We start from the raw sequence: 27,934 nt of genomic DNA on the forward strand, positions 1-27,934 counted from the left end.
GAGCCAAATTGAAGGCAAGGCCGATCTCCTCCTCTGGTACACTATCAATGGTCTGATGTTGTCATCAACTCTCCACGACTGAGAAGATTTCGCCTGGCGAAATAAAGCTGCAATGCATCTCTAGAAGATCTGGGTCAAGTCGCTGAAGATCCTCATCTGTGATCCACGTGCAATTTGAGACTGGTTGATGTTTCCACTTGACTAGATTTTTCTGAAAGCTCCCATGTCGAGCGGAAACCAATTGCTCGTCCAAAATATCCTTTATCTCCTCTATGCTCGCAGGTATGGATGGTAAAGGTGGTAGAGGCTGAAAAGAGGGGTTAGGTAAGGTCCATGGGTGATGAGACAAGTCTGGTGTGTCATCATCTAGGTTCGGAGAGGGGTCATGGAAAGGCACATCTTCCACATTGAATGTAACAATAATACCCATACTAGGTGGAAGATCTACCAAGTATGCTGGGACCTATTCGTTTCAAAATCTTGTATTGTCCAACAATGCGAGCTTGTAATTTTTTGAAGGTCCCTTATGGAAACTGTTTAGGCCTCATCCATATCATCACTTTATCACCCATATGATATTCTTTGATCCTATGTTGAGGGTCAACAAGTTTCTTATATTTTTCATTACTTATGTTAATCCATTTTCTAATCTCCCTAAGCAAGTCATGAATGTGGCTTGCAAATGCTTTTGCAGACTCTTATGGCCTATGAGAGACTGACATAGGAATAAAGTCTATAGGTTTTCTAGGCTTATAACCAGACAACTTCAAAGGGACTCATGCCAATTGACCTATTCACTCAACTGTTATATGCAAACTCGGCTACAAGTAATACCGCGTCCCAAGTCCTGGTATTTTCACCCACAAGACACTGTAACATGTTCCTTAAACTCCTATTGACCACTTTTGTCTGACCGTTAGTCTGAGGATGGCATGCCAATGAAAATTGTAATCTCGTGCCCATTATGTGCCAAAGTGTCTTCTAAAAATAACTCATAAACCTAACATCCCTGTCAGACATGATGGTTTTAAGCAAACCATGAAAAAGAATCACCTCCGCAAAGAATAACTTCGCGATGTTGGTGGCATCAGATGAGTTAGAGCATGGTAGGAAATGGGCCATTTTAGAAAAATGGTCCACTACCACAAAAATGGAATCATGCGTCTTGATTGTCTTAGGAAGCCCAAGCATGAAGTCCATATCGAGGTCTTGCTACCGAGCGTATGGCACTGGCAAAGGTGTATATAAACCTGTGTTCTGCTTCTTCTGCCTTGCCAGTTGACATGTTCGACATTGCCCTATAATTTCGACTACATCTTGCTTGAGACATGACCAACAAAACCTATCCTCTACAAGGGTAATAGTCTTGTCATGACCAAAATAACCGGCTATTCCACTGGCGTGAAGCTCCCAAACAAGGAAATCCCGTAGAGATGTGCGGGGAATGCAGAGTCCGTCTCTTTTGAATATAAAATTATCAATCAGGGCAAACCCACTATCGTTCCTCTGACCTTCCAAAAGTGATGTATATACTTTCCCGAAGTCTAGACACTTGGGATATTCGTCTTTCAAACTCTTGAACCCAGTGACTTCAACGCTTTTAGATTTGTGTAACGTTACTCTACGGCTAAGGGCGTCAACAGGTTTGTTCTCGACCCCGTCCTTGTGTTTCAGAACAAACAAATGCTCTTGAAGAAACTCAACCCACTTGGCATGCCGTAGGTTTAATTTCTTTCGGGAGTTAAGATAACGGAAGGCCTCGTGGTTTGAGAACAAGTTGAACTGTTGCGGTAGTAAATACTGTCGCCAATGACGTAAGGACTAGACTGCTATGTAGAATTCCTTGTCATAAGTAGAGTACTGTTGCTTTGCTTCATTCAAGTTCTCACTAAAAAATGCAATAGGGTGTCCCTCCTTGCCAAGTACTCAATCTATACCTACTCCACAAGCGACACAAGCAACCTCAAAGACTTTAGAAAAGTCAGGAAGGTGCATTACATGAGCCTCTATCATCTTGCCTTTGATTTCCTTAAATGATTTTGATGTAGCTAGGGCTGTACATCGAGCTGAGTTAAGTCGAGGTGGGCCAAGCTTGGCTTGACTCGTTCGTTCTCTCCTCGAGCTCGAGCTTAGCCTCGAGCTTACCATTGGAGCTTGGCTTGTTTGCCAAAACTTTTGAGTCGAGCTAGTGGATCGAGTCGAGGCGAGCTTACCCCGAGTTGAGTCGAACCTGTTCCCAACCCAACCCAACACCCAACCCGCACCCGACTCAACCCAACAACCGGACGCAACCCGCATCTGACCCAACTCCCAAATCAAATGTTCAATTAATATATATATATATATATATATATAGAGAGAGAGAGAGAGAGAGAGAGAGAGAGAGAGAGAGAGCTCAGGCGAGTGGCCGAGTGCAGGCTGTACGACTTAGGCAAGTTGGGCAGACGCTAAGTCGATCTCAGTCGAGTGGCCGAGTTGGGAGGGTAGAGAGAGAGAGAGAGCTCGGGTGCGGCGGGTTGGGTAAGGAAGGGAAATAGTAAGAAAGGGATGGATGGGCAGGGTAGGGTTTAAGTTTTAACTTTTATATATATTTAAATATAATATATATTAATATATAATATAATATATATTTGAGTCGAGCTGAGCTCAAACTTCGAGCCGAGCCGAGCTCGAGTCGAGTCCAGATCCACTATGATCGAACTTGGCTCGTTTTCAAAACTAGTTGGGTTATATGAAGCTCGGCTCGCCTCGAGTTGTCGTTCAAGCTGAGTTAGATCGAGCCAAGCTGAGCGAGCTTTTCGAGCTAGATTGGCTCGTGTATAGTCCTAGATGCAGCATTAGTCCATTTGAACTCCCCTTTCTTTATGCAATCCATGATGGGGGCCATAATGGAACTAAGGCCTCTGATGAACCGCTTGTAGAAGGTAGCAAAGCCATGAAAGCTATGTACCTCATGAATGTTATACGGTTCAGGCCAACTCATAATTGCCTTGATTTTCCAGGGGTTCGTAGACATGCCTTCTGATGAAACTATGAAACCTAAGAAAATAACTCTATCTGACATGAACAAACAATTCTTAAGGTTTGTATATAACTTCTTTTCCCTAAGGATCCCGTAAACTTGCCTCATATGGTGGGGGTGTAGTTCTCTGGAGGTACATAAATGAGGATATCATTAAAGTACACCACCAAGAACTTTCCTATAAAGGGCCTTAACACCTGAGTCATCGCACGCATGAACGTATTCGGAGCATTAGTCAAACTAAAAGGCATGACCAACCACTCATAGAGTCCATCCTTCGTTTTGAAGGTCATTTTCCATTTATTCTTGGGTGAATACGTATCTAGTGATACCCACTCCTGAGGTCTATTTTTGAGAAAATCATAGCACCTGCCACATGTCTAACATATTATTAAGTCGCGGTATCAGAAATTGATACTTGACTGTGATTTTATTGATGGACCGACTACCCATGCACATGCGCCAAGTGCCATCTTTCTTAGGCATGAGAAGCGCTGGCAGGACACACAAACTCAAACTCTCCTGTATGAAACCCTTCCCAAGGAGCTCATCTACCTGCTTCTTCAACTCAGCATGCTTCGTAGGGTTCATTCAATAATGAGGAAGATTTGGTAGAGTCGACCCGGGGATAAGATCAATGGCATGCTAAATGTCCTTTATGGGTGGAAGCTTATTCAGTAAATCATCAGGAAAAACATCACTAAACTCTCCAGTATCGGACCCTCAGGCGATAACTCTATTCTAACCTCAGGTATAACCTCTCTAGCCACGAGGGCATTCACCATCGAATCCGCCTTAGTCTCTCACTCAAACTCTTTGACATGTAATATGTGGAGAGACTTAGGCTGCGATTTCCTCACATCCTTCTGTCTAACCTTTTTAACATTCTCCTTGACTTTTAGGGTGTCCTTGGGCGGAGCGGGATTTAACTTTATCTTCTTGCCCTAATGCATGAAAGAACAAATATTTGAACGAACGAATATTGTTACATCACGCTCAAAGAGCCAAGGCTTGCCCAAGATGATGTGGCCTACATCCATAGTCAAAACATCACACCACAACGAGTCTCTATAATATGCGAATTGGATGGGAATAAGACAACGTTGGGAAATTGTCATAGAGGACGCATCAACCCATGAAAGTCTATAGGGTTGAGGGTGAGGATTGGGCTTCAGGCTTAAACGAGAAATGGTACCTTCGGAGACCACCTTTGTACAACTGCCACTATCGACGATCACTTTGCAGTTTTTCTCTCCACATTCGGCGTAAGTATAGAAAATGTTATTCCTATGCCAATCATCAATTCCCTTAGCCTGAGCTAAGGCGCCACACACCTGATAGTTGCAAGTGGTACGCTCTTCTTCTTATCACTAGCACTAATGACAAGGTGATATTCTTCTTCTTCACAGTCACCTTGGCCATCTTCATCTTCCTCATGCTTTCCAATCACGAGGGCCTTAGGTCGCTCTTTCGTGGGACACTCATAAGCGAAATGGCCATTTCCTTGGCAATTATAGCATCACTTGGGTTTGCCTCCGTGCGAACTGGTACTAGCGACTCTTTTACCCTTGAAGTCCTTTGGGTTATTGCTAGCAAAGGGTTTGGGTTGACTCCCAAAGTTAGACTTAGCTCCCTGGGGAGTAGTCTTAACCAGTGTTCGCAATATTGATATTATCGGCATCACGGTCCAGCGATAAGAAACCCTTCGGAAGATATTAAAAAATTGATTTTTTTTACAGAATACTTTGTATCGATTGAAATATCGTCAAATATTGTTTGATATCGCTAAATATTGTTCTAAATATCATGCGATGTCAACAATACTATCACTTTTATCGGGATTTTATTATTTTTTTCAAGAAATTTGCTATACAACACCTACCGGGGCTACTGTAGCCAACTCCGGATGTTGGGAGAGCATCATTATCTGAAAAAATGAAAAAAGAAAAGAAAAGAAAAAAGAAAAACCTTTAACAGTAGATTTCGGTACCTGTAAAGAAGATCGCCCTGATCGGAAGCTACGTTTGATGGGCCATTCAAATCGAACCCTCTGATTTGGAGAGATTTGGGCGCGAAATCCGTTGAAATCCTCAAAATCATTGGCATTTGGGAGAGATTTTAGGGTTCCGGCGTTCCGAAACCCTCTCTGCTCTGAAAAAAGGGCCCCGAGCCCTTATTTACAGGAAGCGGATCGACTGGTGTATTGCACATCACCGACCTGGATGGTGTGCTGACGTCACCAAGTCATGTGGGTCCCATCATGAGGTATATGTTATATCCAAACCATTCGTCCATTTGGCGAGCTCGTCGTAAGGCTTTAGCCAAAAAATAAGACAGATCCAAAGATCAAGTGGATCACACTGAAAAAAGCAGCGGGATATTGAACGTTTACCATTGAAACCCTTTTGGGGGTCACAGAAGTTTTGGATCGATATGATAATTGTTTTTCCTCTTCGTCAAGGTCTTTGTGACCTCATGAACAGATTGGATGGAAAACAAATGTTATGGTGGGTCCTACGAATGTTATAATAGTGAGAATCATTATTAATGCAGGGGCATTTTCACACTGGGCTCGAGTGGAGTAGCCCATGGGATGCGGGGACACACTCGGGGTGGGTGACCCATGTGATTTGGAGCCCACGGGGGAGATCTCGTGTTCGAGACTCCTCACCAGGGGTGATTAATGCACATTTCACACCGGGCTTGAGTGGGGTAGCCCGTGGGATGCGGGGGCACGCTCGGGGTGGACGACCCATGTGATTTGGGGCCCACGAGAGGGGTTCGGCCGAAGTCCTAACCCATGAGATGTGGAGCCTCGGCTATGGGATAAAGGAATTAATTTGCCATACTCTAACAGTTCGAGCTTTTAGAGCAAGTGGTTAATTGCCCTGCATCAAATTTGGTATCAGAGCACAAGGTTTTTATAGGGGAATGCATTACATGTCTAGGGTTTAGTTTATTTGTGTCCATTATGCATCAAGTATCATCATATAGAGCTGTTTAGAGGTCCATAATTTCTGATATAGGCTGCTGAATTTTCTGCTATCAGAAAATCCGCACATCTCTTTGCTGGATTTTCTGTTGATAGATTTTTTTGGGCAAATAGGTTGCTAGAAATTGAGTAATATTGTGTCATTTTTTCCATATAGAGTCCTATAGGAGCATCTAGTCCTATCTAGGCGCATATAGTCGTAGTAGAAGGTCCTTAGATTGAGTTAGTAGTTATATGCCCACACGTATGGGTCGTGGTTTTGGCTTGCACCCTACACTAAACATGGAGCAATTGCAAGAGTCAATGAACAAGTTGACTCAGCAGTTTGAGTCTTTGGGTATGCGTTTGGAACAACATATGGACCAACGCTTTGAACAACTTGATGTGCGCATTACCCAACTAGAGACCTCCGTTAGGGTAAACCCCACCATTGAGGAAGATGCCCAATCTCAGGCAGGTGGTCAGGAGGATAGACCAAACGATGGAGGTGACCAAAGAATTGGTTATGGGCGCGCATCCATGCACCCACCCCGTGAGGTACATCAAGACCATTATGACCCCGATGCACAACTTCTCAAAGGAGTTAGAGTAGATGCCCCCACGTTTGATGGCCACTTGGACTCTAAAGTTTTTCAAGATTGGTTGGTAGACATGTACGACCTTGTGGCTAGAGAGAGTGCGCCGAGGCTATTGTAGAGTTACCCATTGAGGCCATTCCCGTAGTGGATGAGTTTCATGATATCTTTTCTGATGATTTACGGGATGAGTTTCCCCCTATGAGGGATATATAGCACACCGGGATGTGGGACATCATACTACTTATAGTCGAGTTTGCGTTTAATAGTTCTGTCGATAGGTCCACAGGTCTAAGTCTTTTTGAAGTTGTTTCTGGTTATAAACCTAGGAAACCTATTGATCTTGTCCCTATGTCATTGTCCCATAGGCCGTCAGAGTATGCAGAGTCTTTTGCGCATCACATTCATTCATGACATTAAGAAATCAGATAGAAAATCATGACTAGTAATGAACATTACACACTTTCTGCAGATCAATATAAACGTTTCAAGGAATTCAATGTAAGGGACTTTGTGATGGTCCACATCAGTCCAGAGCAGTACCCTAAGGGAGTCGTTCGTAAATTACACGCGCATAGCGCTGGACCATTCAAAATTATAAAACAAAATGGTCTCAATGTGTATGTGGTAGATCTTCCACCTTCCATGGGAATTAGTTCCCCATTTAACGTGAAGAATCTAGTTGCATTTCAGGGGACCATTGATACATTGTTCAGCCTATCACCTAACCATCTTGATTCCCCAAACTTTTCCCTTAATCCATGGCCCTCTCCCGACCCATCTTCCCATCCTTTACCTCCTATACCTATCCTTCCTACGCCTAGAGATGAGACGGGATATTCTGGACCATCAGATAGTATCCACGTCGGACGGTGGGTTTCAGAAGTTCTTGGTCAAGTGGAAGTCACGCCTAGCTTCAGATAGTACGTGGCTCGCTGAGGAGGAGCTTCAGAGACTTGATCCTTACATCTTGGAGCGGTTCAGGAGTTTTGTTTCGCCAGTGGCGAAACCTTGGCAGCCTGAGAGAATTGATGGGGACATCTCGTGCACATGTACGCCCCCCTACGCATGTACGCGAGGAGGGCCCCACCATCAATCTGGATCGATGACAACATCCAAGGAGGGCCTCCTAGTTAGAGGGATGCATTTTGGTTCGTTAGAGTGGACCTGATAGTTATGTGAATCCCACCATGAGTTCTCATGATCGTGGCCCACTATTCTAATAAATCTAGTACTTTGGGTTTTGCTTATTATTGTTATTAGGAATATCATGGACAGTTTAGATTGCTTTGATTTGTTATTATTTTTTTATTACTTCGTCGCCAAGTAATAGGTTGCGCACATGGCGCGAGTTTTGGGGTATAAGGTTTTATTATAAATAGGCATCCCTTGTAGTCTTTTTAATTCAATGAAGATTAATAAAATTGCTGCATTTTTCCGCTCTAAATTTTTGAGTTATGGAGATTCAATTGGGTGCGAAACCCTCCCTTCCTCAAAGGGCTGACTACCGTGGTGCGAAGCCACACCTATCTCGATTCGCCCCCACCTTCTTCCATCCATATTTCTCCTCCTACAAGCATTCCATTTGCAAATCCATTAATATTTGCAGTCGTTTCTTCATCTACAACAAATTTCTAGAATCTGGCCCTTCGGATCGAGCTGAGATTTGGGGGTTTTGGAGTCCATCCCTGGCCGACTAGGGCCAAGGTGGCCTTTTTCTGAATAGTGGGCCCCACACAGGTGCGGCCGGGATAACATGCACGTGCGTTTGGGCCATTGCTGCTGTCCACACGTGCAGTACTTCTCTGGTACGTTTCTTTCATCTTTTTCACTCCTCTTTCACCCAAAATCCCTAAACCTAACCCTAAATTACTCAGATTCCCAATTTTATGCCCTTTCTTCAACCTTAGGGTTCCCCAAATTGAAATTTCTGAATCCCTTGGATTGGGGGTATTATTTCTGTGCATGTGTGGATGAATTTACCCTCCTTTGATTCTTGTTTGGTCTATAATTTTAATTGATCCGGCCCTAACATGTGTAGGCCTGAATCCGCATAAGATTCCCCTTGATTGAGTGTTTGAACTTTTTGTGTGGGATGTGGAATTTTGTGTAATTGTTTCTAAACTATTGTGTTCTAAAGCCTGAACATCTTGCACATCATACTTGAATTTCATGTCCTGCATCAAATTGGTATCAAAGCGAGAGGTCTCGTGTTCGAGACTCCTCACCGGGAGTGATTAATGTAGGAGTATTTTCACACTAGGCTCGAGTGGAGTAGCCCGTGGGATGCGGGGACATACTCGGGGTGGGTGACCTATGTGATTTGGGGCCCACGGGGGAGATCCCGTGCTCAAAGCTCTTCACCAAGGGTGATTAATGCGCATTTCACACCGGGCTCGAGTGGGGTAGCCCGTGGGATGGGGGGACATGCTCGGGGTGGGCGACCCATATGATTTGGGGCCCACGAAGGGGATTCGGCCGAGGTCCTAACCCATGCGATGTGGGGCCTGGGATATGAGATAAAGGGATTAATTCACCATACTCTAACAGTTCGAGCTTTTAGAGCAAGTGGTTAATTGTCCCGCATCAATTGTCCTCACTGCTATTTGTGGTGTGGTCCAATTGAGCTTTGGATATGACTTATTTTTGGGCTCATGATCTAAAATGATCTTTCCAAATGGATGAACGGTGTGGATATAATAAATACATTATTGTGGGGCCCATGCAACTCTAATCTCCTTTGAACTGTTTGTACAACTCGAGCTCGACGATCGTTAGCGCTCATCTTGGCGGCTTCGCATGAAGTTCCTGCGCTGGAAACTTAGGTGGGGTCCACCGTGATGTTTGTGAGAAATCCACCCCGTCCATCCGTTTTTTGAGCACATTTTAAGACCTAGGGCCAAAAATGAGCCGGATCCAAGACTCAAGTGAGCCGAAAACGTGAGGATTGAAGGTCCATAGTTGAAATATTCATGGGGCCACAATTTTTGAATCAGTCTAATATTTGTGTTTTGAATTCATCCCAGTAGTAATGACATTATGAACGGTATGGATGGAATGTAAACATCACTGTCGACCCAGGGAGGTTTCAACGGTAGGAATTTCCCTACCCACCTTTTGCTTTAATGCGGCCCACCTCAGTCTTGGATCCTGCTCAATTTTTGCCGCAAGTCTTAAAATAAGCTCACAAAACGGATGGACGGGGTAGATTTCTCACAAACATCACGGTGTGCCCCACTCCTGCGGAAGGATTTAGCAGGAAATCCACGTCCCATCTTCGCACAACATATACCCACACCTCGCTGGTGTGTGGTACACCAGCCAATCCGCACCCTCCATCCATTTTCATAAGTCATTTTAAGGCATGAGCCTAAAAAGGAGACAGATGTAAGCTCAAGTGTACCACACCACAAGAAAATGTGGTGGCAATGATGTCCACCATTGAAGCTTTTTAGGGCCCACCGTAATGTTTATTTGCCATCTAATCTATTCATAAGGTTTGACAAACCTGGATGGGAAAACATAAATATTAGCTTGATCCAAAAAATTTATAGCCCCAAAAAAGTTTAACGGTGATCATTCAATGACCACTATTTTGTGTGGTGTGGTCCACCTCAGATTTGGATTTGCCTTATTTTTCGGCCCATGCCCTAAAATGATATGTTAAAATGAATTCACAGTGTTGATACACCATCTTATATCGAGGCAGCCTTATGGTCAGGGATCCCCCACCATTGAAAACTTCCTAGGGTCCACTGTGACCATCTAACCCCGTTGATAAGTTCACACAGGCTTGGATGAAAGGAAAACACAAATATCAGCTTGATCTAAAAAAATTTGTGGCCCACAAAATTTTTAATGGTCAATAGCCACTATTTTGTGTGGAGTGGTCCATATCTACCTAAAATTTGTAACTGCCTCATTTTTTAGGCCAACTCCTAAAATCAGGTTGCAAAACAAATGGACGATGCGGATATGATGTGCATGCATCGAGGTGGGCCCTATTGTTTTCCACGGTAGCATTAATTCATTAAGGCCTTTTACGGCTCCAAGAAGTTTTCGACGATAGCATCAATTCCAACTCTTTTCACTTGCGTGGTCCACATAAGTTTGAATGAAGGGAAAAAACAATTATCAGCTTGATCCAAAACCTTTGTGGCCCACTAATGGTCAATCACCATTGTTTCTTATGGTATATGCTTCATTTTTTGGATAATGTCCTAAAATGACATGGAAAAATGGATGGACGGGGTGGATATTGAATACACACATCATTGATAGGTATGTTTTCTAATTTCTAATATATCTTTTGCTTTTGAATGCATTGGTTATGTTTTCATACATATCTTTATACATTTTAATGGTATGCAACATATTTGAATATATTTACCTTAGTTCAATCGGATAATGCATAACTTAGGACCTTATACGAATGAAATTTATTCTGTGCACTTCTTTTTTGATATTTTATGATTTAAAAGTGTGTATTAAGGTCTTTTTAAATAATCCTTGAAGTTTCATAAAAAAATTCAACCATTTTGCCAATGTTTCCCCATGTTTCCCAAAAAGTGCGATAAATTATGCGATACAAACGATATATCCCGTGCAATAACCGATACGTATCTGTATCCCAAGGTTGTGATACATTGGGCGATACCGATATTTCGAACACTGGTCTTAACATTGGACTCACGAGAGTCAAGCCGTCTCCAAATTGCGGTTTTAAGTACTGCTCAAATTCTTGCATCAATTGAGAGGCATGCTCAAGGGTGCCAACATCGTGAGAGAGTAGCTCGCATTGAATATTGGATTAGAGGCTTGTCCTAAAACAATAAAGAATCACTAGTGGGTTGATGCAGGACAATTAACCACTTGCTATAAAAGCTTGAACTGTTAGAGCATTGCGAATCAATCCCTTTAGGGCCCGTTTGGCCGGGTGGATTGGAAGGGATTGAATGGTATTAAGGTGGATGGCATGGATTTCGAGGTAATGATGGTGTTGTCAATGGATTGTCTTGAGATACATGGGATTGCTACTGCCCTGGATTGCTATATCTAGTCTGTTTGTCACGCCCAGCCAATCCCGAAATTAAACCTTCCCATCCCATTGAATCCCTCAAACCAAACACGTTTCAGGCAAATTTGTATGGATTAAGGTGGATTGGATGGGATTCAAAGGTAATGATGCTGTCGTCAGTGGATTGTCTCAAGACCCGTGGGATTGGGATCAGATCTTCGACTCTGTTTGGCACGCCCGGCCAATCCTGGGATTTAACTTCCAATCCCTTCCAATACCCTCCAATACCTTCCAATCCGACTGGCCAAACGGGCCCTTATCTCATTGCACAGGTCCCACATCTCATGGGTTAGGACCTCGGCCGAACCCTCCTCGTGGGGCCCAAATCACATCGGTACCGCCTCACATGAGCCACCCGCCTCACATGGGTGGGGCCAGTCTCACACGAGCCACCCGCCTCACACGGGCCGCCCACCCCGAGTATGCCCCTGCATCCCATAGGCAACCCCACTCGAGCCTGGTGTGAAAATGCCCCTGCATTAATCACCCCCAGTGAGGAGTCTCGAACATGAGACCAACTTGGCTTTGATATCAATTTGATGCAGGACAATTAACCACTTGCTCTAAAAGGTTGAATTGTTAGAGCAGGGTGAATCAATCCCTTTATCTCATAGCCTAGGCCCCAGACCTCGGCCGAACCCCCCTCATGGCCCCAAATCACATGGGTACCGCCTCACACGGGTGGGGCCCGTCTCACACGAGCCACCCGCCTCACATCGGCCGCCCACCCCGAGTATGCCCCTGCATCCCACAGGCAACCCCACTCGAGCCCAGTGTGAAAATGCCCCTACATTATGGGTTCTCATCGACATTACATCGCATCATGTATTATTCAAATTTGGTGATGTAATCCATCATAGGCATTGTTCCCTGGCAAAGGGATTGCCATTGATCTAATAATTTCTGGCGATATGAGAGGAAAATATTTTTCCTTCAACGCTTCTTTCATCTTGACCCAATTTACGATTGGGTCTTGTCTAGACCTTCTAAACTTGCGCTCAAGATTGGTCCAAAATAATTTAGTTTGGCCCAACAACTTCATCTAGGCGAACCTCACACAACGGCGATCAGACACCTCATACCACTCAAAGTAGTGGGCCATGTCTGCAAGCTAGTCAAGGAAATCCTTTGGGTCCAGACGACCATCAAAGCTAGGGGCCTCGATCTTGGCACTTTTCAAAATGAACTTATCTGGATCGTAATGATCGTGATACTCTCCAAGGGGTGGCTGGGTATGCACCCCATTATGGCAAACACCTCAGCCACGGCCTTTTCCACGTCCTCCAATGTGACCTCCAACGTGAACTTCCCCTACACCTCTCACTTGAAACTGGCCATCTTCCCCATTATCGGGGTTTGCCTGAAGGAAAGTCTCCAACTGAGCTATACGATTGTTAGTCACTGTTAATTAGTTGTTGGTGGTTCCGCTTTGAGCCTCAAGGGCCTCTAGTCGTCTAGCTCTAGTATTAAGAGTTTCGAGAATTTGATCTTGGCTTATGGTGGTAGGGTGAAGACCAAAACCTCGCCCAGAACGTGTAGGCATAAACAAGAGACAAACTAAGCGGCCTAAGATTTAAGAGTCTAAGTACTATGTTATGACAGAGGAAAAGTGGCTAACCTAGACGCCGCAATATGTAAACCTAGACTCTATATTCAATGAATGCACTAATAAGACCCTAGATGTGATAAATGTGCTAACCCTATATAAACCTATGCTAAAATCTTGAGCTTTGATACCAAAATTTGATGCGGGATGTGTGATCTAACTATTTGGATGCGGGAGATTATTAACATATTAATCGAAGTAAATCAAATATGATAACATGCTATCCTACCATGATTAAAAGGGTACCAAAGAGGCAATAAAATTCAGATTTATATTAAAGTCACAATCCTACACTAGCATGAATCATGTAAGCATGAAAACCTAAGGCCCAGTGAGAGATTGGAACTCTTACATTATCATAGGCATAATTCTAATTCAATGGGCAGATTTGGTGCAATTTTAGGGTTATGAAATTTGGGGATTTGGGAATTAGGGTTTGGAATTAGGGCTAGGGATAATTAAGGCTTGTGGAGAAATAGGGTTTTGAGAGCTAGGGTTTTAGGCTTGGGGCTATGGATTAGAGAGAGAGAGAGAGAGAGAGAGAGAGAGAGAGAGGGCGTACGATCTAGGGGTTTGGTCCGTACAATCGTACGGTTTGAATGGGCTAGCTTTAAGTAGTTTCGGATGTGATGGGGATGGGCTTTGGTTGAGAACAAAAGGAAAAGGAAGTGGTAGAAAGAAATAAAGAGGAATTGAGAGAGATGGAGGAGAAAGAAAATACCTCGATTGTAGAGAATGAGAGAGAAGAATAAGATAATGGTCTTCACACCCTTGGATCCACACCAAAATTGCTTCTTTTCACAAGAGATTCTCACGAAGTATGATACTTTTTCTAAGAAAAAAGAGTTTTTCATTTCAAAATCTAGGGGCTAGGGCTGGACGTCCCCCCCTTTATAGTTTTAATAATGCATTTTTTACAATAATGCCCCTCACTTAAATAAAAATGCCGCACATGTCCTATGACACCATAAAACATAAATCTACTAATCCCAAGATATGAATAAAAAAAAGCATAATATATGCTAATCCAAACGCTCATGATTAAAGTGATCAAGGATCACAATGATCCAATGGTTTAGGTAGTTTTGGATGTGATGGGGATGGGTTTTGGTTGAGAACAAAAGGAAAAGGAAGCGGTAGAAAGAAATAAAGAGGAATTAAGAGAGATGGAGGAGAAAGAAAATACCTCGATTGTAGAGATTGAGAGAGAAGAATAAGATAATGGTCTTCACACCCTTGAAGGATCCCCACGATCCAATGGTCCGGTCCGATTGTCGTGTCCTCACGATCCAATGGTCAAGACTCCACAACTAAGCAGCCTACATGCATTTTCCTAGCAAAACCCTTAACATCAAAGTGAAGGCTGGGCCGATCTTCTCCTCCTCTGGCACACTCTAGATGATTGGATGTCCTCATCACTAGCAAACCCCTCAACATCAAAGGAGTGCCACCATTCTTTATCTAATTGGGGAAAACCATCCACCTCAAGCCAAGAGAGTTTTAAGCAAGATGGCTTTAGGCCCCAATTATCCTTGTCAACAGCCAACAACAGAGGACAGTGGTCTGAAGAAGGCTTCAGCAAAGCGCGCTAAAAGATGAGAGGGAACTATTCTATCCAACCTGGACTGAGGAGAAAATGATCCAATCTTGACATTGATAGACGTGATTGCCCATTGGACCAAGTGAACTTGCCTCCTTCCAAGGGGAGATCATTGAGCTCATGGCTCTCCACCCATTCGGAGAAGGCTTGCATGCTGCTGGTAACTCTGCCCTCGTTCGAACTTTCTGAAGGATAACGAATGATGCTAAAGTCTCCCCCAATACACAATGTCCTGCTGAATATGCTGCGGTCACCATAAAGCTCATCCTAGAAATCTGCCCTTCTTTCTTCTTAGTTTGGTCCGTAGACTGAAGTGACATCCAGGTGAAGCCTATGGAGGGATCTTTCAGCACTATTGAAAGAGAGAAGGTGCTGCCCCCACCAGTCTTCCTTGGACAACAGAGACAGGTCCCAGTCCACGACAATAAGCCCGGACCTGCCAGAGGCATCTAAGGCAACCCAATCTGCATCTTTGACATCCTAGAGTCTCCAGCAATGTCCTGTGGAAATTCCACACCTTAGTTTCTTGGAACCCAACTATTTGGGCTTTGAATCTTTTGCAAACATCTTTAATTTATCTTCTTTTGTGCTGACACCCCACTCCCCTGATGTTCCATGAGGTAATCTTCATTTTGGAACGGATTTTCCCCTTGTTCTCTTTCTTGGTTTTCCGGATGAGCTTCTAGCATCATATTTAAAATCAGAGACGAAGCTAACCAACTCCCTGTTGCTTCTAGAGGGTCTAATGGAGTTTCTGGGAGATCTTGAACTGCTTCTAGCTTGACCTCTTTCCTCGGTGAATTGGAAAAGGGCATGGTAGTCTTCTTGGTGATCACTGAAGGAGAGGCCGATCAGACATCCTACATGGCCCAAAGCCTCTTTGATCCACCTTTTTTCACTAACCTCCACCAACTTTGTCCAACCGGGCACGACACCTTCTTCAAGAATCTATTTCCTTCCATGACCTGATTCGGAGTAAAGGGGCAACAACTGCTTGGAGAGGGGTGTTTTTGAGAACTTCCTTGTCCCTGCCATCAATGCAACTGGGCTCTAGAGAAATAAGGCCTCTTTCTTGGAAGAGAGAGACAAGAGCTTGCTCCTCGACTCCCGTCGGATCACCCCTAGAAGAGGTTGGAACGCAATTAGAAGGAAGATAGTTGTTGGAGGGATGGATCGAGGCATCATCTAAAGGGCACTCTAATTGCAGGATCTCAGGGAATAACATGGGGTCTCGATTAAGAAACTTGACTTCGCACGTGAGCGCACGAGCCAGGAGAGGGGAGAATCCCTCATGTGTAGACCTCCCACATGGGGGCCTCTCCTCATGTGAGTGCGGGACACGTCGCGTGAGAGAAAAAGCCAATAACACGCTTCAGGGATTTAGAGAGAGAGCAGATCATCGAAGCAGGAGGAACAGGGGCTGAACCTGACATAGTTGGCCCGAGCCTCGATCCCTAAGCAGTGATGATGGCTTGGACAAGGCAGCCTCGTCCAAACTACTGTGGTGAACTCTTGTTGTCCGAACCAGCTGCCATCGTAGGCGCAATAAAAGGTGCCAGCTCCCCACCCCTCTTCGTTTCCCACATGGCAACAGCAGTGAGAGGCGCTGTAGAAGTGTGACACACGTCCTCTACCTGGGAACGTGCCCCGCAGGACCACTGGAAACGTACACTCTAATGTTTAATATAAAATTACATTCTAATGTTTAATATCACATTCTTTTTAATGAATTCTAAATTGCTAATCTATTATTAAAGAAAAAGGAAACACAAAAGGGAAAAACAAAGAAACAAAGACAGACAAAACCAAGACAGCGGGGCTGCCCCACACAGTCCAATAGCCTATAACAAATGGCTAAGCCCTTTACCATGTAAAGAAGTCGGATCTGAGGACTCCCTTCTTGACGAGAATGTCTGCATGAGAGCTAGCTGATTGATGCACATCCAAAAACGAAATCAACCTATCAGCACATATATCAACTGTTTCTTCCATCAATCTCGCCATATCCCACGGGAATCTCTCACTCTCCAACCACCTAAGCACAACTCTGGCATCACCCTCGATAAAGAGATGATTAGTGAACTAGGGAGCTGCCGATTTCACCCCTTGTGCTACTGCTGCAGCTTCTGCATAGTTAGACCTTCTCACACGTACCAGGACTGAGAAGGATAACACGATCTCACACTTGCGATCTCTAATCAGGCCACCAATCCTAGCCGGACCTGGGTTTCCTATAGAGCAACTGTCACAATTGAGGTTAATGGAGTTTTGGAGAGCCAAAGGAGGCTGTCTGTTGCAATGGGACACAATGGGTGTCCTCCACAACTTTTCTGAGGCCCCACTAACCTTTTCCTTGAAAATCCAAGTGTTTCTCTCAAACCAGATACTCCAAATGCTGCATTGAGTAAACCCAAAAATGATATAATTACAAGATGTTAAAGATTAGGGTTTATTACTTGTATTCCATTTAATGAACATGGCTTCTTGAAAATCTATTTTATATTAGAGGTTGTTAGTTTGTAGAATATTAGTTACAAGAGGGCCTACTGTGTTCATTCCTACCCTTTGTTTCAGTATCTTAAAACATTTAAAAAGAAAAAAGGAAAAAAAGGAGAGAGAAAACTGAATTTAGTAGTAAAGGTTGAACTTTCTCTGTTACTTCCTACCATGTTCTCATGATCATTCTTGCTTGTTTTCCCTTTGTCTTGGATTTATCATTACATGTTATGTGGTTTGTCCAAGTTGCAATCAATCAAGTGGTAATTCCATTCATGGGTTTTACTCATTGGCTAATTTGTTCTAACTATTTGCAATTGTAGCCTTGCCGAGCAACTCGAGTCAATCCGGGAATCTTTGGACAACCAGAGCCTACCTGCACTTACTGAATTTTTGGAGTGTAAGAAGGTAGCTCTTTTTCTCCAATTTTCACGGTCTCTTTAGATTTTCATGTTTTAAGTTTGCTTGCGTTTACATAATTGCAATCCACTTTATCATCTTAAGCGAAATTTTGATGCCTCATCTAGATCCAAATTAGAAACATACAAATTTCATCCTCTTCATCTACATATTGATTTATATCCATACAGGTGCCTATGAGATTCCCTTCCAATGACTAATTTATATGCGTCTATAATTTCCAAGTTGTTCTGGATAAGTTAAGATGGTAGTGGAACTGATATTTCTTTTAGTATTCCTACTACTTCTTCAAGTTGTGACGATGAATGCAGGCAGCTCTTTAGAAACAAACATAGGATTTTAGTTGTTTCACTAGGTTGGTAATAGTTATGCGCCTTGATATGTGGATGACTTTCAGATTATGTTCTATTGTTTGTTTGTTATTATATATATATATATATATATATATATATATATATATATATATATAGGGAAAAGGTACAATGCGCTCGACCTCACGAGTTCGTCCCATGAGGTCGAGCTGTGTGGGCCCCACCGTGATGCATTTCGAACATCTACCCCATCAGTCAGATGCACCATTCCATCGTGGGACTAGGTCTCAAAAATCAAGTCAATCCGTGACTTGTGTGGGCCACCCCACATACAGAAGTGGGGAGGGGCCATGCACCATTAAAACATTCATAATCATTTTTTGGGCCCACCGAGATGTGGTTTGCAAATCAAGCCCATCCATTATGTGTGTCCCACTTGGATGAGGGTTCAGACTAAGTTTCAGCAGCATTCAAAACTCAGGTGAGCCCCACCAAGTGGTTTTATATGTTTTAACGGTGTCTTCACATGATTTTAGATAGTATGGCCCACCTGAGTTCCGTATACGGCTGATTTTTGGGATATCCCATAATTTAGAGGGGGCCCATCAAATGCACGGTGTTGATGGTCGACACGCATCACGGTGGGGCCCACACAGCTCGACCTCACGGGAGCTTATCGTGAGGTCGAGCGCATAGTACCTTTTCCCATATATATATATATATATATATATATATATATATATATATATATATATATATATATATATATTTTAGGCACTTGTCTTACAAACTTTCTTGTTTTTTATTTATTTATTTTTTTTTATTTTTATTTTTTATTTTAATTTAAAGATTTGTCTTAGAAACTGTTATTGTTGTTATTATGATAATACTAGTATAACTGACATGTGTGAAGCACGTTGAGAGAGACAAAGCAGTTTGCAAGTCAGAAGCAGTTTGCGAGCTGGGAGATGATACTTTGAGTGTAAAGAACCAGAATGTGGTAGAGCCATCTCTCTGAAGTACATGTGGTAGGGTGATGTGTCAATCTTACCCCATCCATCTACTAGCCCCTAGCATGGACGGTCTATTCATCTGAATGATGGTCCTCAAAGAGATGGTTGAAAATGAAAGCACTTAATGGTCATGTATTCAATTGAGTAAATTGAAGAAAACATGGTGGATAGGATTTGTTTGATAGGCTTGATTTTTTAGGCAATGCTACGGTGTAGTAGTTGGAATGGACCCAATTGATACATCACCCTGCCATGTGAATGTGGGAGATGGCTCTATTATATTCCTGCTTGTTAGAGATAGGGAAAGAGAGTTGTAGAAAATAGGGCTCTTTTATGGAGTTCTGTTCGATGAGTACATGGCTTTACGCCCTGTTTCTCTCTTTCTGGAGTCATGTGAAAGAGAGAGGGAAATAGCGGCTTGTAGACGTTGGGGCTATTTTTATTTCAATGATGCATTTGAGATGTAATAGCAATGCAACTGATGTGATTAGCCTTCCTGTCAGTCATCATCATTGCACTCAAGGTCAATACGATTTAAAATGTCGAGAATGAACTATCTGACTCCAAGATAATTTACACAATGTCTTGAGGAGATCTGAGTTGAGTTTTTTTTTTTTCTAAAAACTGTGGAATATTGAATATCTGATAAAACATTTTCCAATGTTTTGGTCAATGTGTGATTCAGTTCATGGTTTCTATTTTCAGTTTAGATTGGACAGAATGGTACATTTTATGTATCTTGTAGGAGTCAATTCCCATCGTTGAACATTCATGGGGTTTGCAATTTTCACGGGCTGGTGACTTTTCATCGGAGGTTTATCCGTCACTTTAGTTCCATCATTGCAACAATTACAAAGTGCATGAAAGTAGGTATTGAAGTGACTGAAGCAGCCTTTGCAGCTTTCATAGGGATTATGAAGATTACTGAAGCACAAGTTTTACACCTGACAAACTTTGGCAAAGTCTTTGAAGTTGTGTCTGATGTGCTTTCATGTGGGCACTGGTGGTGTCTCGAGCTGAGAAGGGCACCCAATTACAACCTTTAGCTAGAAACTTCACAACCCAAGGAAGGGTTACCCCACATATGACTAGTGTAGTTAAAGGTGCTTGGGCAGAACCCAGGCGCACTTACCCTTGTGGAGCTCAAAACGCCTGGGTGCACATGCCTAGGGATTCTAGTTGTAATATTTTTATATATAAAAAATATTAATATTTAACTTTTATGAAGGTGTGTTTGCATCTGCCTAGCTTGGTGTCTCACTGTCATAGGCACTTATCCCCTCGTGAGAATGCATGTTGATTTGATGAGGAAGTCTCACACTTAGATTCACGAAGGTTGTGTACGCAAAGTTGCCCGTGGTTGAGCGGGTCTGCGCTAAGGTGCGCGGAGCTATATGTGGTCGCGTGCTGGATCTGTCTACAGTCATGTGAGTTGTGCCTGTTTGCGTGGAGCTATTTGCAATTGCGCAAGTTATGTTTGTTTGCGCAAAACTGTTTGCAGTCGTGCACTGGAGCTGTCTAGGTTGCATAAGCTATGCCTATTTTTTTTGGAGATGTGTGGAGCTGTATGCAGTGCTTGAAGCAAGAAACATTGCTACAAGTTTCATTGGCTGGGGATACGGAAACAATATCGATATCGTCGATGACCGGAAATGTGGGGAAAACAGTGAAATTTTTAATGAAACTTTAGAGATGTTAAAATACACATTTGCATATTTATGAATAAAAAATTGTAAAAAGAATGCATTCATAATAAGTTTCCATTTAATGGGGGCTTAAAAGCATGTGCTGTTGTAAGAAATCAGTCCAACCATCCCATCCATCCCATCTATCCATCCAACCATCCAACATTCCATCCATACATCCATCGATATTTTAGAATATCGACAACTCATGATATTTCACTGATAAATCCTTGACAATTGGAAAGGAAACAAAAGATTGTCGTCTTAATATTGCCTATGTTGTGATAACGATAATATCATCGAAAAATTCAACACTGCGTACAACAATGTGCCTATAAAAAAAATTGAAATGGGAATTTTTTTTTTAATAAACATATTTTTGGTGATATCAATACTAGTGTTTCAAATAGTGCTTGTGGCGTACGCTACGTAGCGTAGCATGGGTGTAGCGCTACGTAGCATCCTAAAAAGCGTAAATCCCCTGTAGCATACGTTACAGGGGTCGTAGCGTACGCTACAACTGCATGGTGCATAGCGTAAGCTACAATGTATTTTTTTTTTCTATTTTATTTTTTAATTAAATTTTTTTTTTCATGTTTTCTTTGTATCTAATGTTGAAGAATGTGAAACTTGTATTGTACTTGATACTTTTAACCTAGGGTATTTTTATTTCGTTTCATAATTTTGACTTGTGGTTTCAATTAAGTGGTTTGCTTAGAAAGTTGTTGATGTGATAATTATTTGATTTGGCTTATATATGTGGATTGACTTTTAATAAATGCTAACTAATAACTTGTTTGAACATACTCATAATTGATAAAATAACATCTTTTAGGCATATATATATATATATATATATATATATATTCCTTTTTTCCATTATTTATTATATTTGTCCTATATTTAAATTTAAAAATAGAAGTATCGAGTAGCTTACGCTACACGTTACGTATTTACGCTACACGCTATAGAGGGATGAGCGCAACGCATCACGCTACCGCTATTTAAAAACACTGATAAATACATTAACAATATTATTAAAATATCGCCGATACACTAGATACAAGCAACACTTAGAATTTACACAATTGAAATATCGTTGATACACTAGCAATATAAATGAGACATGGAATTTATACAGTAAAAAATATTGGTGATATCGATACATTCACAACACAAGTGACACCTAGAATTTACATGGTAAAAAATAATAAAGATGTAGTCGCGATATCAATACATTGGTGATACTTAGTGATACATCGCCGATACCTGGAATTTCTAATACTACTAGTGTTATTAGTATCACCGAGCTGGAGATACGGATAATATCAGGGGGACTTCGAAGTTCGAACAATGGCTGTATGTGGTCGTGCAATGGAGCTGTTTCGAGTCGTTTGCTGGAGTTGTCTATAGTTGGTTCGTGTTGCCTGTTTGCATAGACATGTACAAAGCTCTTGCAGTTGTACACGTAATGCCTGTCTGCGCAAAGGTGTGTTGTGCATATATGTGTTGAGGCAGACTAAAGTTGTCTAAGTGGAGATGTGTGGAGCTTGTTTGTGCTGAGGACTGTGAAGGTTATATATGCTGAGGACCAGGAAGGTTACTTGTATTAAGGTTGGTTTCGTTGAGGTCATCTCTCTCCTGAAGTGCCTTTCTAAAGGATGCATGAGTTGTCACTCAAGTCGTTTACATTCTTGATCTTTAAGACTTTTATTGGTTGTAGTCACTACTCTCATGGCCTTGTGACTCCCACGAGGTCCTAAAGAGGCATTGCCATCTTCTTCAAGTTCTAGATGATCACAGTCGAGACTCTAAGTTAGGGTTGTTACACTATGCCCTGTACCCTATAGGCTCGTTGACCCTTTCTAGTATGTGGTTTGTCATTATGTCTCTCATTCCAGCAAGCTCTTGCGACTATGATTGTTCATGATCATCTCTCCAAACGTCAGAGTGTGGGGTGCTACCCTCTTGGCTTGCGTCCTGCCGCATATCTAACGTTCTGATTTGACTCCATGTTCTCGCACACAAGCACTTGCAGTGCACTCCGCATAGCTCAAAAGGTTCATTGCGCAGGGTCATGCATGTTAGAAATGTTATGGAGCTTGGAGCCACCTCGGGTGGGCCCCTCGTAGTGATACATGTACCTCAGCACTTGCAGGACCCCATGCCACTCATATCTCATCGGGCCACCTCATCTACGGCTGCCGCATGTTGCCTCCTCATGGATTGGTAGGCACCACATGTTGATCAAGGATTGGCCTATTCTAACTACCTTTCCCTACCACCCTATAAATAGAGGTTATTACAACACCTGTAAGACCCCATGCCACTCGTCTGTCGTTGGGCCACCTCATCTCTGGCTGCCACATGTTGCCTCCTCATGGATTGATAGGCACCACATGTTGAGGAAGGATTGGCCTAGGGGTTGATTGGGTCTGTTGGTGGAAGCCTCTTGACAACTCCTAGCCTCTGCTTACTCCACATGTCGTTCATAGTAGTTCAGCATTCTGATCCTGGCTCTCACCACACCCCCTTCTTTTTCTTTGTGCTCAAGGGATCCATCTATCGCCTACGTGCGCATGGTACCCACTTTCTTTTCTTGTACTCCAGGATCCAATTGTCGTCTGCATGTGCACGGTGCTCATCCGCACTTGCTTGTTACTCTATATGTCTAGGGGTCTTGTAGTTGAGCTTGCATGCTCCTGCATCCTCCCTTTTCTCTTTACCATCTATACTTTGTACGAGGCTAACCAAGCCACATCTTGTATGGTACTCATGGGGTAGGTGCAGACACGGAAACACAAGGCCCCACCTCATGTAATAACTTGTTCATGAGACGGGGGTGTTTGCTATAGCGTGTGTGCGTTGCAATTCTCTCATTTGCTTCCCTTTTACGTATGAATTGTACCACAGGATTGTCCCCTTTTGAAATCGTTGGTGGGCTCTACACTCGACAACCTATCGATCTGGTACCACTAACAATTACTAACAGCCTGAGCTAGATGTTTGGGGATTTTGCAGTACATCAAGGGGATGAGGATATCAGGTGTGAGATTGTGCAAAGTAATGAAAACTACAAGGAATAAATTGACATGAGGTGACACTTCATTCAATTCAAGATGCAGAGGTGATGGTTTATCTTAAGCCTCAATGGTTTCCTTGAGGATCATATAACAAACTACATTTAAGGAACGTGGGCCTTTATTATGTCAAGAAACCACTTGGAGAAAACACATATCAAATTGAGTTTCTGCTCCAAAAGAAGAAGAGGAAGAAGAAGAAGATAAAAAATTTTTTTTTTTTTTTAAAAGGAAAAAAATGCTTGTCTTCAATGTGGAAGATTTAATCGAATACTAGAACACCGTGAAGATGACAAAAAGAAAGAAAAGGTTATTCGGATACCTAAGTATTTCGACAATGCGATGAAGTGATCGAAGATGTCCTAGATGATTAGATTGTGTCACCACACTAAGGTAGGTATTGGAAGCTTTTGGTGTAATGGAAGGGTTGTCCAAGATCAGAGTGTACATGGATTTCTAGTGAAAGAATTCCAGCGCACCAACCGAAAGCTCTATGTATGGTACATCGAGATAAACTTGATGGAGCTGGGTTCTTTAAAGCTGGGGGAGCCGATGCAAATATGCCTTTCAAACGAGTGCCCTGCAAGGATCCCATGGGCCCCACATGATCGCACCTATGGATCCCACATGTTGCCCATGATTCACTGGCGTAGGGATGAACATGATGAGGTCGATCACCGTCTTCCTCAAGGATAACTACTCCGAATCCACGGACCTTCTTTGGACTCCTCACAAAGACTTCTCGAATTCACGAGGCAAAAGCAAGAAAAATAGAAAATAAATTCTATAAAATTCGTAATTTGATTGATGAATGAAATAAACGAGTTCACAACCCTTTAAATAGGGATACTAAGCCATGTGAGAAGTTTCATTATCACTACAACTAAAACTCCTACAATTCACAACATACTATGAACAGTAAACTTGCTATTTATAGACGGTCGTGATTTCCACTAGTGTGCAAGGTTTTCGGCCAAAAATAGTAAGTGTCCTATTTGGCTTCACCACGATGTTCTCCTAATTATTCTAAGCACTTTTCACGTTGGGCGCAACTCCTAAAGCCCAACGGATGAAGAGTTATATTCAAACTAAAACTTACTATCTATAGTAAAAACGGAATTAAAATAGGGAAACGACCGTCGATCTGATGGTATTTCGCAAATTTGGCGTGGGCAACCCGGTGTAGTGGTGTTGTGTGGCTAAAGTAGCTTGTCCTACCCCAAAATCATACATGGTATGTCCGATAGCTCATTCCGGATTGTGAGATACGCCCGATTTAAGGTTTGATGGTCTTGATCACTTCTGTCGTCGACCAGGCCTTTTCTGATCCATCTTGGCCATTAAACTGTCCGCTACCTGCTCTACATCATTCACATACATGATATTTTATGTTTAGACATGGTTTGCTTTAGTTTGTTTTCATTAAGTATAGTGATTTTCAAAATACCCTTAAAAGTCATAGTAACATAAGCATGAGGGGTATTTTATTCTTCTCCTATTAGGATTTCTTTCTTATGTTTTCGAGCCTATAAATGGCATAGTTGGATGTGTGACTCTATTACTGTGATTGAGAAACATAAATTCAGCTTGTGCTCACTTTTGTTTGGTTGAAGGTAGAGCTAGAGGGGGTTTCAGGAAATCTCTAGTGTTACTAGAGGATAGTATACTTCCCTCTAGTGTTACTAGAGGGGCTTCATGACGCAGGACAGCCCTAATTATGATGCATGCTCATGGAGATAATTAAACAGCGGAAATAAAAGGAATAAATGATCTAAAATTCTAACAGTAATCATCATAACTGAGAAAATCATAAAGGAAACATGCAATGGAGCGGGCCATCACTACAACCATGGAGTATGGAATTCAATTACTACTTAGGTTGGATCCGGCGAGGGATGAGACCTCCCGATCTTGCATGGTCACACCCAATCGATCAATGAAGATCACTAGTCCGAAAAACCAAGAAGTTTCTCGGATTAGGGATTTGAGAATTTGGGGATTTAGGGTTTAGATCGGTTCTCAAGATTTTGATTGAAGAGGAATTAGCCAAAACTGAAAAATAGAAGAAAGAAAGTTATTACCTTGAGGAAGTTGGAGGGGCACAAGAAGAAATTAGAAGAAGAAGATCAAGGGGAGAGAAGAAGCACCATTAGAGAGAAGAGAGGAAGGAGGCAACCAAAGGGTTTGCTTTTCATTAATCACTAGTTGAAATTCGTGTTTAGGGCTTTACCCCACTTAAATAAGCAAATAAAGACATAAAATTACTAAAATACCCCTAGGATAAGCAAATAAAGATATAAGATTACTAAAAGACCCCTAACTAAGTCAAAAAACGTGCAAATAACATAAATATGGGAAAGTTTGGGCGCTCGGTCTTCTTTCTCCAATCTTCCTTCACATGTGTCTTCCCTAAGTGGGGTCTTCTATATGTCCAATCACATGTGAAAGGTCTTCAGCTCCTCAATATTCGCCTATCCACAAGGACGGCACTTGTGGTTGGCGCTTTCTTCGTTGGTACACCTTGAATGCACCTGTGTCCGCATCAATTCCCCTCGGGTGAGAAAAACTCGACCCCGACGAGTTGAAACTTTTGTAGCGCTCAAGTAGATCTAGATCAATACCCTGCAATGCGTCGCCCGACAGCCACGTAGATTCAGACGATGGTTTGTTTTTCCACCTGACAAGATACCTTTGGAAACCCCCATCTCTCGTGGATACTATCTCGTCATCCAAGATTTCCGCAATTGCTTCTTTATGTGTAATGGGTGGAGGAGGGGGTGGAAGGGGTTGGGTAGCAAACTCAGAAAAAGGCCATGAAAGGGACGATGTATCAACAATGGGAGTATAGGCACGGACTAGATCTTCCACATTAAAAGTTGGATTAATGCTCATTTCAGATGGAAGGTCAACCCGATACGCGTTGGACCCAACCTTTTGTAATATCTTGAATGGTCCAGCACTACGCGCTTGTAATTTCTTTGCTGATCCTTGAGAGAATCGCTTTGGCCTTATTCGCACCATTACAGTCTCCTTCTTGAAATTCTTGCACTCTACGATGAGAATCAGCTGAAACTTTATAATCATCATTGCTCTTATTTAACCGCTGTCTAATATGTGTATGCAAATCATGAATATGGCGTGCGAATGCATCGGCTGACTCAGAAGACCTTTGGGTAACAGACATAGGTAAGAGATCTATGGGCATTCTAGGTTTATAACCACTTACAATTTCAAAAGGACTCAACCTTGTAGATCTATTAACTGACCCATTATAAGCAAGTTCAGCAGTTGGTAAAATTAGGTCCCAAGTCTTAACATGTTCACCCACTAGACAACGTAGAAGATTTCCAAGGCTACGGTTTACCACTTCAGTTTGACCATCTGTTTGTGGGTGGTAAGCAGTAGAAAATTGCAAACGAGTTCCCATAATGTGCCACAGTGTCTTCCAAAAATAGCTAGTAAATCGAACATCACGATCAGACACTATGGTTTTAGGTAACCCATGGAGACGCACCACACCATCAAAAAAGATACGAGCAACATGAGACGCATCTGACGTCTTCGAACATGGGAGGAAATGCGCCATTTTAGAAAAACGGTCAACAACGACAAAAACGGAATCGTGCTTTTTTTATAGTCTTGGGAAGCCCGAGCACGAAGTCCATACTAATGTCCTGCCACGGAGCATGTGGCACTGGCAATGGCGTGTACAGCCCGGTATTTTGCTTTCTTTGCTTTGCCAGCTGATATGTTCGACACTGCCCTAAAACTTTGGCTACGTCTCGCTTGAGGCTTGGCCAATAGAAACGATCTTCCACGAGGGCAATGGTCTTATCACGACCAAAATGGCCAGCTATCCCTCCTGAATGAAGCTCCCAGATGAGGAATTCACGAAGGGACATACGGGGAATACAAAGTCTGTCTCCCTTGAAAAGAAAGCCATCTTTAAGAACATATTCACCCATAATATGCTAGTCACTAGAGAGCGACGCGTAAGTACCCCCAAAATCAGGACATATGGGGTATTCATCTTTCAGTTGCTCAAATCCGACTACCT

General features: G+C 42.6%; 1 protein-coding gene across 1 annotated transcript in view; it reads left to right on the forward strand.

Annotated features, from left to right (window-relative positions):
• Positions 1-27,934, forward strand: part of LOC131239719 (phosphoglucan, water dikinase, chloroplastic) — a 72,432-nt gene that overhangs the window by 18,239 nt on the left and 26,259 nt on the right. Inside the window, exon 7 of the mRNA XM_058237558.1 lies at positions 17,692-17,776. Coding sequence (XP_058093541.1) covers positions 17,692-17,776 — 85 coding nt within the window. The remainder of the gene's footprint in view (positions 1-17,691; positions 17,777-27,934) is intronic.

Source organism: Magnolia sinica, chromosome 3 (genome assembly GCF_029962835.1).
Source record: "Magnolia sinica isolate HGM2019 chromosome 3, MsV1, whole genome shotgun sequence".
Classification (NCBI taxonomy): domain Eukaryota; kingdom Viridiplantae; phylum Streptophyta; class Magnoliopsida; order Magnoliales; family Magnoliaceae; genus Magnolia; species Magnolia sinica.